General features: G+C 37.2%; 1 protein-coding gene across 14 annotated transcripts in view; it reads left to right on the top strand.

The window, feature by feature from the left end:
* Positions 1-10202, top strand: part of ANKS1B (ankyrin repeat and sterile alpha motif domain containing 1B) — a 232742-nt gene extending 222540 nt beyond the window's left edge. For 8 of the 14 annotated variants that reach the window (XM_034062868.1, XM_034062869.1, XM_034062872.1 and 5 more), the window contains 3 exons: positions 2335-2472; positions 8664-8831; positions 10011-10202. In XM_034062868.1, coding sequence (XP_033918759.1) covers positions 2335-2472; positions 8664-8831; positions 10011-10121 — 417 coding nt within the window. In that variant the 3' untranslated portion in view covers positions 10122-10202. The remainder of the gene's footprint in view (positions 1-2334; positions 2473-8663; positions 8832-10010) is intronic. The other 6 variants (XM_034062870.1, XM_034062871.1, XM_034062873.1 and 3 more) reach the window with 1 other exon arrangement.
* The last annotated feature ends 5066 nt before the right edge of the window (positions 10203-15268 follow it).

Below are 15268 nucleotides of genomic sequence, written 5' to 3' on the forward strand. Positions count from 1 at the left end.
TTTTGAGAAGCGCCTGAGGTTTCTCTTGCCAAACTGAGTGACAATTTTTAGGATGACGGCTGTACAGTGACAGTCAATGCCTGAGGAGTGTTCCCAGAACAGTGAGCTGGTTTACAGCCTTGTAATTTCACAGAGTAAGACTGTGGGTCTACAGGAGTAATGACCCTAGGAAACAGTAAGCGCATACACTGAAGACATGTTTAGTTTTGAAAGGAGATCACAGAGGGTATCCTATGAAAGCTAGGGAAAAGCGCAGTTTCACTACTCATTTTCTTCCAGAAGATTTAGTTTAGGTATACTTTATTTTATTCACAACAAACTTGATTTGGGTATGTTTCCAAACTCCACTTGGTTTAAAGTGAAAACATTAAAATAGTCTCTGAGAGTTTTGACTCAAGTGCAAAGCCCTGTATCAACCCCAGGTCACTTAGGGAAAATTTCAGCATAGCGTAGCAGAACTCCATTCACATATACTGCATAAATTCAAGTGATTACTTTGTGGCTCATGATTTGGCATAAATACTTATCGTGATTTTAAGACTTTCCAAGCTTTAATTATTTCTGCTTTCTAAACTACAGTGTTCCCAATACAACATCAGTGACTGTATTATAGCTATATCTGTGGTTATCTAAATCCCTGGGCTTGGTTTAATTGTAATTCACATAAAAATCTTTATTCAGGGTAAAAGTTATCAATTTTAGAACAAAGAAAATAAAATGCTTAACGTAACATAAAAAGCCAGTGATTGTTAAGCAGAGATTATAGGTGTCATTATAAATTAGCATATATTGAAACATAAGTACTCTTTGTCATTTCAGTGAATAATGCATTAAACAGAAATAATCAAGTATGTTGCAACAATTTAAGATTAATAGGATTATTTAATTTCCTCAGTAACAGTTTCCTTGTCTCATTTTTTTCCTGTAATTTGGAATGCTTTTTATTAAGATTTTTCCTAAAACATGTTTTCCTTCAGTAAATACATTGGTATGTCTTTTCAAAACCTTGACACCTATATGCAAGGGGGAAAGTTGCCACTTAGCAAATGAAAGAAGATATGGCAAAGCATCTTAACTGACTTAGTTTTATACAGTTCCTGTTCCTTACAATTTAAAAAAAAGAGAGAGAGAGAGAAGGTGGCAAGAAAGTGAGAAAGGAAAGAGAGGGGTGAGGGAGAGCCAGAGATTGTTTTAACTTGGACAGATGCCACTAAGTCAGCAGCAAACAGTGGCTCTGGGAGGGACTGGGACATGACAGAGGTCACATGTTCTGCGGTGCGATAGTGATGTCGTGCTGCAGGAGGCTTGTTCATTTTGGGGTTTTGTGGAAAAGTTACAGCCAGCAAGGCCACAATTCAGAAAAGCTCATATAAACTAAGTGCTAAGTAAATTCATATCCAGTGAATCATTCTGTTTAAACAAATCATTTGAAATGGGTGTGTTGCTGAAGCAAGGCCTAATCATAAGCCACTCTGCAGTATCTTCTTCTCTGGCTTCATGGTTCCTTCGGCCTGAACACAGTAATTACATATGAGCAATTTATGTAATGAATATTCATAATTTTCTCCAAAGCTTTAAGACAGCTTTTTTTTTTATTTCATCAGACAGACATGCCCCACCTGTATCTCAGTAGTGTGCTATAGCTTACATTGGCTGTTGCAAGTAGTGTTGCTCGGTGCATGAATGGTTTAATTTTTCTACATCTTTCTTGCAGGATGCTGTTGGGAGTAAGTGGAGAAAAGTTGCCAGATCCTTTCTGTAGTTATCTTTTTACTAAACAGAAACCTTTTGAGAGCTCTGGGTTTCAATTCTGTAAATCTTTGGTGGTTTTATCTCTTGGAAAAGTATAGCTGAAATTTGTCAAACAGCATGTGCAAAAAACGGGATTATTGAGCCTGTTGGGTTTCACCAGATTCTGTCTGTCAGTGGACTGAAACAATGTCATGGAGTGATCATTATACAGAAAACTAGTAGTATCATAAGATGCTCATATAGTGCTTTGAAACTGCTTTTACAGTGATGTGCCAGAAAAGATGTCTATTTGTCAGAGGATCCTGAATAAACTGCACAAAACTCAACCATATTTGTAGGGAGATTGTAGAATGTAATTGTTTCCTACCAGATTATTGGCACTTCTAGATATCATTGGAGAGAGTCAAAATTCCAATGATCTATGTAAGATCACACATGGGGTGTGTTAAATCTCTTCTTACTAAGAAAGTTTCAAAATGCTTCAGTAAAGCAGTTGAACATAAATGTAAATCTAAACCCGCACCTTTTACAACTCTTTTAAGTTTAATTCCTAAATTGATTGAAAATATTTTTTTTAAACAGAATATTATTGCTGAGCATGAAATCCGTAACATTTCCTGTGCTGCACAAGACCCTGAAGACCTTTCTACATTTGCGTACATAACTAAAGACTTGAAGACTAATCACCACTACTGCCATGTATTCACTGCATTTGATGTGGTCAGTTTATAGAAGATACTTAATTTAATAATTCTTTGTAATAGTATTTTAATTCTATTGAAACGTTTTCAGGTATATGGGGGTTAATGGAAGGTGTCATTCATGTACTGCGTGAAAAGGCTTATATATACTGTGGGGTAGTAAAGACATCTCTGGAGAAAATATTTTCTTTGATACTGTCTCATTTCCCATCTGAAATAACTCACCTCTGTAAATTCAGCTGTTGACTGTAAACTTGGCAAGTAGTATTTCATACATTTTGATGTACAGTTCTTCTAACCTAAGCTGTAACCTTCCAAGAAATTTGTAACAAGCAGGATTGGCCACCCATTCTGATATCTGAGTGCAAACCAAATAAACAAATCTGAACTGGATCAATGTGCATTATATACAGTGTTCAATCTTGCTAACAGGTAGGTTCAAGAACTAGCTTGAATTATGTGTGCAGGCAGTCATGTGTTTTTAACTGCCTTGTACTCCTGGTGGTGGTAACATTCCACCTCCACAAAACAGACGTGGGCTGCTTTTTTGGGAACAGAGGTGAGATGTTACCACCATAAGTGATTCCTTCAGATTTCTTACCTTGCTGTACTGACTTCTAGTGTTTCAGTGTTAAGCTGGATCAGTCCCAGAAACTCAAAACATCTCTCTAAATATTGTTTAGAATTTTTGACAATATATTGGATGAACTGTAAAACTGCAGCTTCCTCTGCAAATGTGCAGAGGATGTATGACAAGTTTTCCATTTGCTTTAACCAGAGAACCAAAACACAGATCTGACAGAGACCACACAAGTAGCTAATTACATATCTCAAGATTTCATAGGAATATTTGGCTACCCCACTGAAACATTTGAAACATCTGTGATAACAGAGATCTGTGTATTTGCCTTTTTGTGTTCTTATGTGAGTTTACCCCTGTAACTATGAACAGATTATTTGTTGTTATTATTATAGGGTCCCTCTGTTCTGCTCTGCTCTCCTCTCCATTATGTCAGTTGGACTTTTAGCTTAACAAATAACGCAGATACAGAATCTGGGAAAAACTTATTTTAGCAGCACCTTACCTTTGCAAAAAGATTGCATTTGTTTTGAAAATAGCAAATTAATGCTTTAATCCTTTACTTCCTGGTTCAAATCTTCTTGTCTAAAAATCTCAAAAATATTATTTCAGCAGAAGTCCTTACAGCTCCTGATATTTTGATGGAAAATGACTAAGTTCTTCCTACATTTATGCTTCTCAGGTGGTGATGCACAGGCTGATACTGTTTCAAGAAATCATAAACACGTATCAGTTGTTAGTCACTCTTGCTGTTCCAGATAAATTTGATGAAATAAGTAGTGGCTCTGATTTTTTAGGACTAAGAGGACTTATTGTCCAAAACTTTCAGGAACTCTTGCCCTCTGAGTTAAGCACAAGATAAATTCAAGATGCTATTAAAACTTTAAAATCATTCAATAAATTTAAAATCTTTCAATAGAAAAACGTTTTAATATAGTATAATGCGTATGAAGTCTTGAAACGTGCTTAGAGGAATATAAATGCACTAAATCAAAGAGATTAGAGATATCTGAACTGAGGGGCTTTGTTTGGGACTGGGGAAATAGTCAACACTGCAGAGTGACTGCTCTGGGAGAGTTTAAACAGTAAGATGTACAGAAAGGTAGGTTTGAAGGAATTTTAGCATTGTGGTTCAGTGCTTTTGTTCTTTAAATTCTCTGCTGACATTTTAGTGTCCACAGAGAGTAGAAAGAACTTCAAAATTTTGTTAAAAATAGAGATTGTGGCCAGTAAGATGTTACATTATATAGCTTTTAGCCATAAGTGAATCAGCTGAAATTAGACTGATGGAGGTTATTATTTCTCCTGATCTATTTAAGTACTTGTTAATGCTTTCAATTTACTGCTGTTTCATTTATAGGATTAATAATCAAGCACAAATATAGACCCAGATATAGTAGATGAAATTCATTTTCTTCTTGCTTGGCAAGGAAAGAATAGCTATCCAGGAATAATTACAACATTTTGTTCACTTCCTGTACCTTAGCAGGAACATTTAATACCCCAAGGACTTTAGCTATTTTAAGCAATATGGAAACTTTAATGTCTAACTGTGTTGACTTAGTTTTCTCTTGCACCCTTAGTTGGGTGTTGCCTATTCAGGTGCTCTTTGTGTATTGTTTTATTTATCAGGATCTAGCACTTTTGATGCAAATACAAGCCCCAAAACCACCAGCTAGATATGTCAAATGCAAGCATACAGTACATTACATTTGCTGTTTAAAGACTAAAACTGATCTTCCTGTTAGCTAATAGAAACAATCCTACATGTTAGTCAATACAGAGAAGTCATATTGAGAAAAATAAGGTTTGAAATGGCAGAAATACACAATAAAGTGTAAAAAAGATTAATCTTAAATCATATATATTATGGTAATACAGTGTATGCAATGGTACAAATAGATTTTACTCTTTTAAGTCCTTCAGTTCCTCAGGAAACGTGGGCAAGAACAATTTTATTTTGCAGATAGGAAAGCATTTTGTCATAGCGACATGTCAACCACCGATACATACAATTTGGGAGTGACTGTACATGTAACTTGTCTACTCAGTGTTAGAATTCTATAATCAAAATTGAAAAAAAGTCAGAAAATTAAAGAATATTGAAGAGGACAAGGCTTGGGTGAAGAAGAGGATTTATTGTTCAATATTTGAAATCTGATTGTCTCATTCTTTTATAAAGCAGCCCTAAACTGTAAGTGAAGGGATTCCCTCTGGAGAAACAAACCATTGTCACAGTTCCGATACTGAATCCTGGTTCTCAGAGGGGAGACATCCAGAGTAATTTCCATCAGAGGTTCCTGTGTTGCCCAGTGCACCTATGAATAGAACACAGCCAGCAGTAAAAAAGTCAGCTAAGATGTAAGAAAGCAATTGGGCATTGGAATAGGTTGTCTGAGATAACATAGCTGAAGAATCCTGATTCAGACTTGTACTAGGGCACTATTCTAGCGTTACATGGCAAACAAGGCAGTTGACCTCAGTTTCTCATCTCCCAGAAATTGTTGCTGAAGGGTGTTAGCTCACTCACTCTCCTTCTCTGCTGAGCTGATCATGGAGCAGGATTGCAGCATTCTCAGTAGCACTGTGGTCCTAAAAGTTTTGCCTCCTTTCTAAGGAGCCTGGTGGAGTGCTGTAAAGGTCAATGTCTTCCTCATTCAGACCAGCGAGGTCTACAACTTCTGTACTAAGTGTCTTTCAGGGAGGCAGATCTGCTTCCTTACTTTTGTACCACATGTAAAAAAGTCAAATAGTCTCCTCACTCTATCAGAATTTCCACAGTCGATTTTGTGGTTTGGTTTTCCACCCGCATCCCCAAGGGACTCCTGCTCTTATCTCTCCAATACAGCACCTGCAGGAATCCATACCAACTGTAATCCTCATACTCCTGTCCCAGTACTTCAGGTGAGAAATTCCTCAAACCAAACTTATTTACTTCTGGGAGTTTTCAAAATACAATTTTTCAGATTGTTCTTTTTTTTTTTTTTAAATTTTACAAGGGACAATTTTAAAGCCCTCCTTGCCTCCACTTGCAGATTTCTCTTCATCAAGGCTCTACTGCAGTACACAATATATGAAATCCATGTACAAGTTCAGTTTACATTTCAAATATTGAACAGAACACTGGCTGTTCTATTTTATTTGCTATATTTCAAATATTTATTAACCACAGAAACAGTTCCATGTTTCCTGTGTCTTTCAGGCTCCAGGCAGGCCTGTTTTTTCATTTTACAGATTACAAAAAGAAAACAAATCATAGTGGCTTCAGACAAGATGTGGGACCCAGACTGGATTTATGGCTCAGCATAGCAAACTATCTGCTTGTCTCCACTCTTATCTCAAGAGCTTTCCAGGCCTGTGTCTCAGTGACATTTTTGTATGCCACACTGGATGGTTCATTTTCTCAGTCCCAGTAGTACTGCAGTCTGCATTTTCTCCAAGCCATTACTACACCCTGTCCTGTTGATGTATTCTTTAGCAATAGTAATAGCCACTGTAGACAATATATATTGTATAAGTGATAACTTATACTGCCTTACTGTCATGACAGCTGATTAAGATGTCTTTAGAATAATATCTTTGTCCTACTAATAGATGTGCTCCATTTCAAATAATATTATTCTATACATTTTTAACAATTACACTCTGTTGGTCTTAATTCCATAGCCAGCATTCTGCTAATAGGCAGGGCACTTCATAATGGTCTCTTTAATCTTTCATTTGTTGCTCCACTGGCAAACTGCATCTTCAGTGTTTCAAAATCCTGGCTGGTCTCCATAATTTAAAGAGGAGACAATGCAGAGACTACTGATATCAAATTAGACAGGCATTTTTATTTGGAAAGCTATGAAACTTTGGTTAGCTTGCTGTTGCGACCACAGTCATAGCAACTGAGAGTATATCCCAATGGAGGAGTATAACTTTCTGTCTGATCTAACAAAGCCCAGAGCTGGCACCTTCATTATAAGCTCGTACAATGAGCTAAATATGCTGAATTTAGCATCTGCTATCTCAGTATACATGTGTGGTAACAAAAGAATGTAATTTCTTCACTATTACTGTGAAATTGGAGTAGGACATGAAATAAAATGTCCTACATTTTACATTAACACATTAACTGTGTTTTGACAACTTAAGGGCAGAGAGTGTGCTTCCAAGTGTCTTGTATTGCCTTCTGGCTTGTCGCAAACTCAACAGCTAGACTTGACTAGATAAACAGATACCTCATTTAAAATTATATCACAAATGTGGGAATTATAAGGGATTACCTAGTTTCAAAGCAATGCAGGATTGCTTCCAACTATGGACTACAGAGGTTGAGGAAGGAGAAGATAACTTCTGAACTGCATCGAAGATGTATGAATTATTCTAAGGAGACCATAGGACACAAAGTAGCAAGCCTGAAAGCTTGTATTTGCTTTGCAGGGGTTCAAAACTTTGTTGCAAATTGAGTAGCCTAAAATAGGCTCTAGTAGGAGCCTAGAAATATATGTACCAAAACAGACCCACAAACCTGAAAAAAAATTACCACAAAAATTCACTTGCAGTTCAGGTTAAGATCAGATTTGAAACTCACAGCTGCTCTTTCATTGATGTAAAACTGTGCTGAAAAACTATTTGTACCAACCCTTGATTCCTTATTCATGCTTTATAAACCTTCCAACAGGTTTTGTTCCACATGAGAACTTAAAAGTATTCCATCGATACCACTAAACTTGTCTTGGTCTCGGGAGCCTGACTTCTTTGGTCATACACAGTAACGTACATGCACACTTACCAAGAGTATTCTGACATACCAGCTTGAGCTCAAACATTTTTACTCCAGGGGAGAAAAAAACCAAACAACTACCATGCCCCCCAAAAAAGAAACAAAACAAAACAAAACTCGCCCCCCCCCCCCCCCCCGAAAAAAACAACAACTCCAAAAACATGAGAAGGTTTCCCCAGCACTTGAAGCATGCATCTGACATACAGCACTGCCTTTCATGCGTGCATCTGTGGAGCACAGGGGGTTGGACTAGCTGACCTTTGAAGCTCCTTTCCAACCCAAACCCTTCTATGATGCTATGTCATTTGCTTTTTGTCCTTTTGGAAGAACTACATAAATGCTGCATCCTCTTCCCATGCTGTTCAGTGAGAGTGCAGCACATCCCGAGGCAGGTGCCCAGGGAAGCAGCACATCAGGCTGCTGATTCTGGAGGACAGGTCAGCAGAGGAGTTCTGAAATAGAGCAAGGCTGAATGTCGAATAGATGCAGTAGTGCAAGATGGGTGGGATCTTGAGAGCAGCAAATACAGTGTGAGCTGAAAAGGTGGGGATGAATGTACTTGTTCTAAAAAGAGATGACACACACTCACCCAATCCTGTTTTCATGCATAGTGAGACAAGGTTTTCAAGGTTTTTAGAAGTAATTACTTTCAGTACAATAAATTACATTTAGTTTGGTTTTAATCAATGAGAAATCAAATGACAGACATAAATATTAGCAAGACTAAGGAAGTCATTAGCAGCATGATTTTAATTATTTACATTACAAATCACTTCCTGTAGACAGTATTACTCCACTTCATGTATCTGATGGTAATTCAGCCTCACTCTAATTTTAACTAGCTGTTTTTGTCTTGTTTCAGAATTTAGCTTACGAAATCATCCTTACATTAGGACAAGCATTTGAAGTGGCCTATCAGCTTGCACTACAAGCACGAAAAGGGGGCCATTCTTCAACCCTCCCAGAAAGCTTTGAAAATAAACCCTCCAAACCTATTCCCAAACCACGTGTTAGTATTCGGAAGTCAGTGGTAAGTAAAAGGTAGTTGTGCATGCAAAAATAACAAAATTCAGCTATACAGTTAAGAGTTGATATACTAAAAGCTGTAAAAATAAATATACCTGTTGAATGAGAAATGCTGCATGTTTCAGTTGTGCCTCCTCTGCTCATCAGCTGGTGGGGTTGTGTCACTACAGCACAGGTAGCCAATTCAAACAACTGCCCGTTTCAGATCCTTCCAGATGTGGCATGGCTCTTTTAGTAATTACAGAGCTTTAACTGATTCGGTCTACTTCCACTGTATTGTGACTTTTTAAAGTGCTAAGGGTCAACTGCCAATGCATACCTCTAAAGCTCTGCTGTTCCATGGGCTTTCCTGATCTCCTGTCGAGAAATAAAACCTGCACCAAACTTGATTGGTACACAGTCACTGCATATGTATCCTAACCAAATTACAAATCCAAATCAATTTACAATTATCAATCAGACCAAGCAACTTCTTTTCTTACCTTTTTTGTTTAATTTTTGCCCCTTGGCTGACCTTCCTATTCCAAAACTGGGATTTAATAGACTTTCAGTAGTTTCTCCAGAATCTGAAGCTCCTAAGAATCCAAGTTTATTGCAGCCTACGTATTAATTGCCTTTAAAGTGCCCTCCTGAAGTGTATAGATGACAGAGAAAAATGCTTTTATGGTAGAGTTTAAAAACAATTATGAAATACATTACAAATCATGAATACAGGCATAAGGTGATTTGGGAGGGAAATGGCAAAAAATGACTGCACACTGTATCATATTCACTGGCTATAAAATGAGAACCACACTCTCTGATGTTTAATGATTGCTTGAGAGGAAAGGGAAAATAAGTGTGACTGTAAACTTTGTCACCCATTACCACAGAAACTTCCTCCATAAAATTTTAAGATAGAACATTTCCTGATATCATCAACTGTCTCAGTAGCAAAAGCACTTTCCAGAATCAAGCATGGCTTTAATAAACTATGATGCCCTATAGCTTAGAGGTAGATATACCTCTGATTTAAATAGGAAAAAGAGGGCAACTGTGGGTACATGAGAGTGGAGACCACCACACGTGCTGCTGGAGGACATTGTTGATACAGGATTTGTTCTGTGTTCTATTAGTCCAAAGAAAAAACTTTGCCAGAAATGCTGTGCACAGAGATGGTAACCCTGTATGTTTGCATTTAAAGCAGATAGATCCATCCGAACAAAAGACTCTTGCGAATCTACCATGGATTGTTGAACCTGGACAAGAGGCCAAAAGAGGCATTAATACCAAGTATGAAACTACAATTTTCTGATACAAAACTGTCCCCCCTTCCTTGTTGTGCCTTGCACGCCAAGCAGTCACAGCACAGCCTTTCCTTTATGGCAACGTTTCAATCCAGCAGAGAGGAAGACTGCACTGTATGAGTGGCCTTGTAACTAACAAAAAAGGCTGACAGTCATTTCTGGTGATGTTCTTCTTCCTGCAGCACTGACAGAAGAATGACACTATATGAAGACTTTTAAAATTACAGTCCACAAGAGGAGTGAGAAACCTTATTTTTCACGCAGTTCTCCCTTGTGACGCTGCCACAGTGCTTTCTTTGGTTTCTTGTTTTAGAATTCTACTTTTTAAGAAATGAAAAAACAAAAGGTCTCTAACACTAATGCTGCCTATGAGTAGAATATTTGATTGGTTTTTTATTTAAATCTTGGCAGTTTTTAATTGAAATAGAACCAGAATTAATAAATAGAGTATCTGTGAAACCACTGAATTCATTATTAATTACTGTGTTGAATAAAGAACTTATTCAAGTGACAAGAAATTAGGCACCCTGATTTCTGTATGCGCTGGTTTTATATGTAATCATTGGTGTCCTTTGATCCTCTACAGAAATAGGAACTTCTTGCATTGTAACAAAGGATCAGAGTTTTATGAATGGTTAGAAAAAGGTATTAATAATGCACAGAAAACATTTATTAGATATTTTTATGGAAGAGAAGTACTATAGGAAAACATATGAATATTTATGGAAGGAAGCCAGATTAATTATGACAAATATTGTTTATTTTAAAGTTAACCACTGCTATTGCAGCACTATGAAAAATGTAAGAGTTGTAGCATCAGTGGACTGGATGTTCCATGTGATCAGTCTGGAATGAAAGTGGAATGGTCATTCTACTACACCTACATATAGTTTATGCAGTTTAACATTGCTATAGCCATGAATTCTGCTAGTATTTTTAAAAAATAATCTCAGTGGTTCTAAATAAAGTCAAAACCATGGATTTTTGCTATCAAGATTTCTGTCACAGAAAGCTTGTTCAGAAGTGTGTTGATAAAATTCTACTGCAAAAACATTTTCTAAGTAAAAATAATGAGAAAAAGAAAAAAATTCCAAAGTAATAAAAATGTTTTCATGGAACAAAACAGTTAAGCATTTGCTTAATATTTGATTAAATAAGATTTACTTACCTTTTCTTTGAAGTGTTTTAAGTTTTTTAATGTCTGTGGAGTATTTGTATAATACCATGATGTATATTTATGTAGAACTGAAATTATAACAGTACAAATATCACTATAGGAGAAAAATGACATTTTAACGTATACTGTTCTATCCAGTCAAATTGTGAATCATTTTGAAGTTCATTATAGAGATATTGATAAATTGTGTGGTTGTCTTACTGTTTTTTTAATTATTATTTCATATCCAGCTGAGGTTTTCAGTTAGAATCATCAGTTGGTAAATTCCAAAAAATGGATAATTGAACTTGGTTTAAACCTGATCATTGTATATGGTTTAGTTAAACCTAATCATAGCGCTGAGTGATGACATACTTTTAATACATTATTCAATTTACTTGAACAAAATAGTTCCATGTACATATTTTTGCCTATTCACTGTTGATATGTACGTAGTCAACTGACAGTAAAAAAATAACACTAAAAATATGGTACCAAAAGGAAAATTGTATAGGAGAACAGTAAATAGTAGCCTCACTGCAACAAATACTTATGTAAATATGCTTGGGCTTCCAGTTATAAATTTTGTAATTTTGTCATTTATTTATATCCTATAAAAGCACACAAAATAAAATGAAGTTGTACAGTCCCAGTGCTTTGTGCATCATTTCTTCATTGCTAAAGGAAATAAGGGGCCTGATCTAAAGGATACTGACATCAGTGAAAGGTCCTCCCCTCTCATTTCCCTGATTTCACTGGGCTGGATCTTGTCCTGTGAAAACCGAGGCATTGCTATGGAGACAGTTTTGGTTTAGAATATAGATTTTGTTTACAGATGGCAAATACTTCATACTTTAAAGTCCTTAATTAACTAACTGGGTCTTTGGTACACTACTGAACTGCTGACTTACCATGTTTAATCACACCCTATAAAGACTCACATAAGGAGTTATGTTAAAACACGTTCACTTTAGGCACCAAAAGTACAAAGTCGCCAGATTTTCAGGCTATGAAACTGGGGCACCTCTTATGTAGCTGAGTGACCCCTAAAGCTAAAGGATGGACAGGAGATGCAGCACAACTCTAAGTAGATGTAAGGGAAAGGAGTGAAACAACAGGAAGAACTGGCAACTTGCAGGAATTCGATCAAGGCCCATCAAAGAGATGTCAAGCAGGTAAGGTGGCACAGTAAGCAGCTGAACTTGTTTGGGAGAGAGAATTGTGGCAAAAGAGACTGAGGGTGGCTAGCAAGCCTGATGAAAGATGAGACAGATGACAGACTGGTGGGGCAGGGAATAAATGTGAAGAGAAAATTCTGGGGACACAGTGAGGCAGTGAACAATTGAATCACCCACAGAAGGCATAAATTGAGACTGTAATTAACAGTTACAAGCCACTTTTGTACTTGCAGAAACCTAAGATTTTAGAGGCAAGCATTTCCCTCACCAACTGACACCACTGCAAGCCAGATGAAGTCCATGGGGTCCTCTCTGACATGGGCAGTGATTTCTTCAGATGCAAAGAAACTCCTACAAACCTGCACTAACCCAGAGCAGTTACCACTTGATCTTTACTCTTTTTTGGCCAAGGTGACTTTCCATTCAATTTCCTATTATGCTGGAAGTGTATAGTAAGGGGGCAATGATCAGTCTAAGAGTGAAGGTATGGAAAAACCCAGGCATCTCCAAAAAAATCAGAAAATGAGGAAATTTGCTATTTTTGACCTCTGCATTCAAGAGAGAAGCAGAGGCAGTCAAGGAGAGTATGTGAAGAAAGGGAGCATTTGGATGTTGCAAGACCAGGAATTAATTGCAACAACTGCCTTACAGTGGGGGGGGGGGGGGGGTGGTGGAAAACAGGCAAGAGAGATTATACAGAATTAGGTTGCATTTGACATTGAGAAGATAAGGAAGATGGAATCTAAGTGAGGTAAGTGTGGGTAACAAAGGATTTTGAGAATTATTTGGATAGTGAGGTCTCTAATATGCAAGGTAGAAAAGCTGCTGGAAAAAAGCTTAAAGACTGGATAAACTCCAGTGGGAATTTTGTGTGGTGGACATGGAGGGTTTCCTAAAGCAGATGTTGCATTTCAGATTTGACATAGTGACTACTCCATCCTGGTCTGGAGTTTATTAATAGCCAGAAGAACTACAGCTTACAGCTGGTAGGAAAAGACGCTCAGCATATCTGGTTCTGGTATTCCGACAGTAAGTTTATGAGAGGATGCCTCTCCTGCAGAACAACAGTGTTACACGTGCCTTGCAGTTTGAAGCCAACACCTCGGCATCAAAAAATGGCAAGGCCATAAAATGACAGTTGAGAAGAGAACTATCAGGTCACGAAAAAGGTTGTGCCCATCCTTTTGAAAAGAAAGCAGTATACTAGACAACTAATAATAAACTTTCACATCCAACTGTGATAGTTTATAGCTTTCATCCTAGGTTAAAATAGGCAGTTTGTGCCATGTGCAGAACTGTCATTTAATTTTGCCCTAGATTTCCTTCAGTATGTGTTGTTTAGCTGTCCTGCTTCACACTTCACTGGAAGATGATGTCTTAAGTTGTCATCAAGACAACAGTCTAGAAATAGTAACTTCAACTGTGCCCAAACTTCCAGCCCAGAGAACAATTGACTCTATGGAGGAGCTGTGTGGCAGTAACAAGCATGTATGTGAAAGACATGGCTTAAGAATTAGAGACACTAGATGGTGGGCACATACCAACCCCCTTAGTAGGGATATCCATTATCTCATATAAAAAAGACCAGCTGAGGGGAGTCAGAGAAAAAGGACTCTTAGCTTGCTGGATTTTCAGTTCACTGGAAGGCACAAGGGGATAATGCTCAAGACTCCTACTGAAAAGCTCCACAACTGTTTAGTTCTCTACAGCTTCTTTAAGTGAACCAAATTCTTTACTGAACTAGCAAACTGACCATACTATTATAAAGTCCATTTTTGAATACATTGGTTCTAGTTAATTTTCACACCTGTGAACTGATAACCCAAGCTAGACAGTGGCCGATCACAAGCTCAGCTAACTCAAACAAACACACAAGATTGATTTGCAGCCAGAGTTCACACTAGGGCATTGATTTAGTGGATGATATCCATCCTACTGACTGGACAGTCACACTCATCCTCATTACAAATCTGAATGCAACCAGCCCAAACACTGCTTTTCTACTAAAAAGGCAGAAAATGCAAGGAAAAGGCCTGTGGCTTTCATCTTTCAGGAAAGATGTGCTGCAAATGCGGGAATGGGAAATGGCACCTCCTTGCTTGGCTCCTGCTCTTATACAATACCATAAGGAAATTTCTCTTCAGTCCTACTTTATATGCATTTGCTAGTAGCACATCTTTTACCCTTCCACTGTGGAAGTCAGGTACGTAAATATCTTTGAGAATGTGGGTCTGGGTAAAGTGGACACAACTAGACAGATGAAAATGCCATCAGGTATGTAAATGAAACAAAATTCTCTCTACTCTTGACACCAAGAGCTTGGAAAAGAAAACTATCTTTGTATCAATCTAAAAAGCTGAATTCAAAACACTTTACAAAAGCTTTACATAAAAAGCAAAGCTTAGACAGAAACTGGGGGCCTTAGTCTTCTTCCAAATACATAGAAAATACATAATAGATTTAACATCATAAGCTCACTTAATTGTAAGATACAAACCTTTTTATGATTTTTGTAGAACATGGCAATTCCTATCTTCAAGTCATTACAAGAGCTGCTCAAATTCTCCAGATCCTCTTCCAAAGCTAAATGTATTAAAATCCTATTAAAAACCAAAAATTCACACAGTGTTAAAGATGGGTCAGTGCTTGAGAGAACATGTCCAAATTTCAAGGCAGTATATTCATTATTATCTTTTCTAAACAATATAATAAACCATTATTATCTTTTCTAAATAATAAAGAATACAGAAAGTCAGAGTGAGACAAAGGGAATGGAAATATGCTCAGAACAGAGAATACATAAAGAGCATTAACTTTATCC

Source organism: Melopsittacus undulatus, chromosome 5 (assembly GCF_012275295.1).
Source record: "Melopsittacus undulatus isolate bMelUnd1 chromosome 5, bMelUnd1.mat.Z, whole genome shotgun sequence".
NCBI lineage: Eukaryota > Metazoa > Chordata > Aves > Psittaciformes > Psittaculidae > Melopsittacus > Melopsittacus undulatus.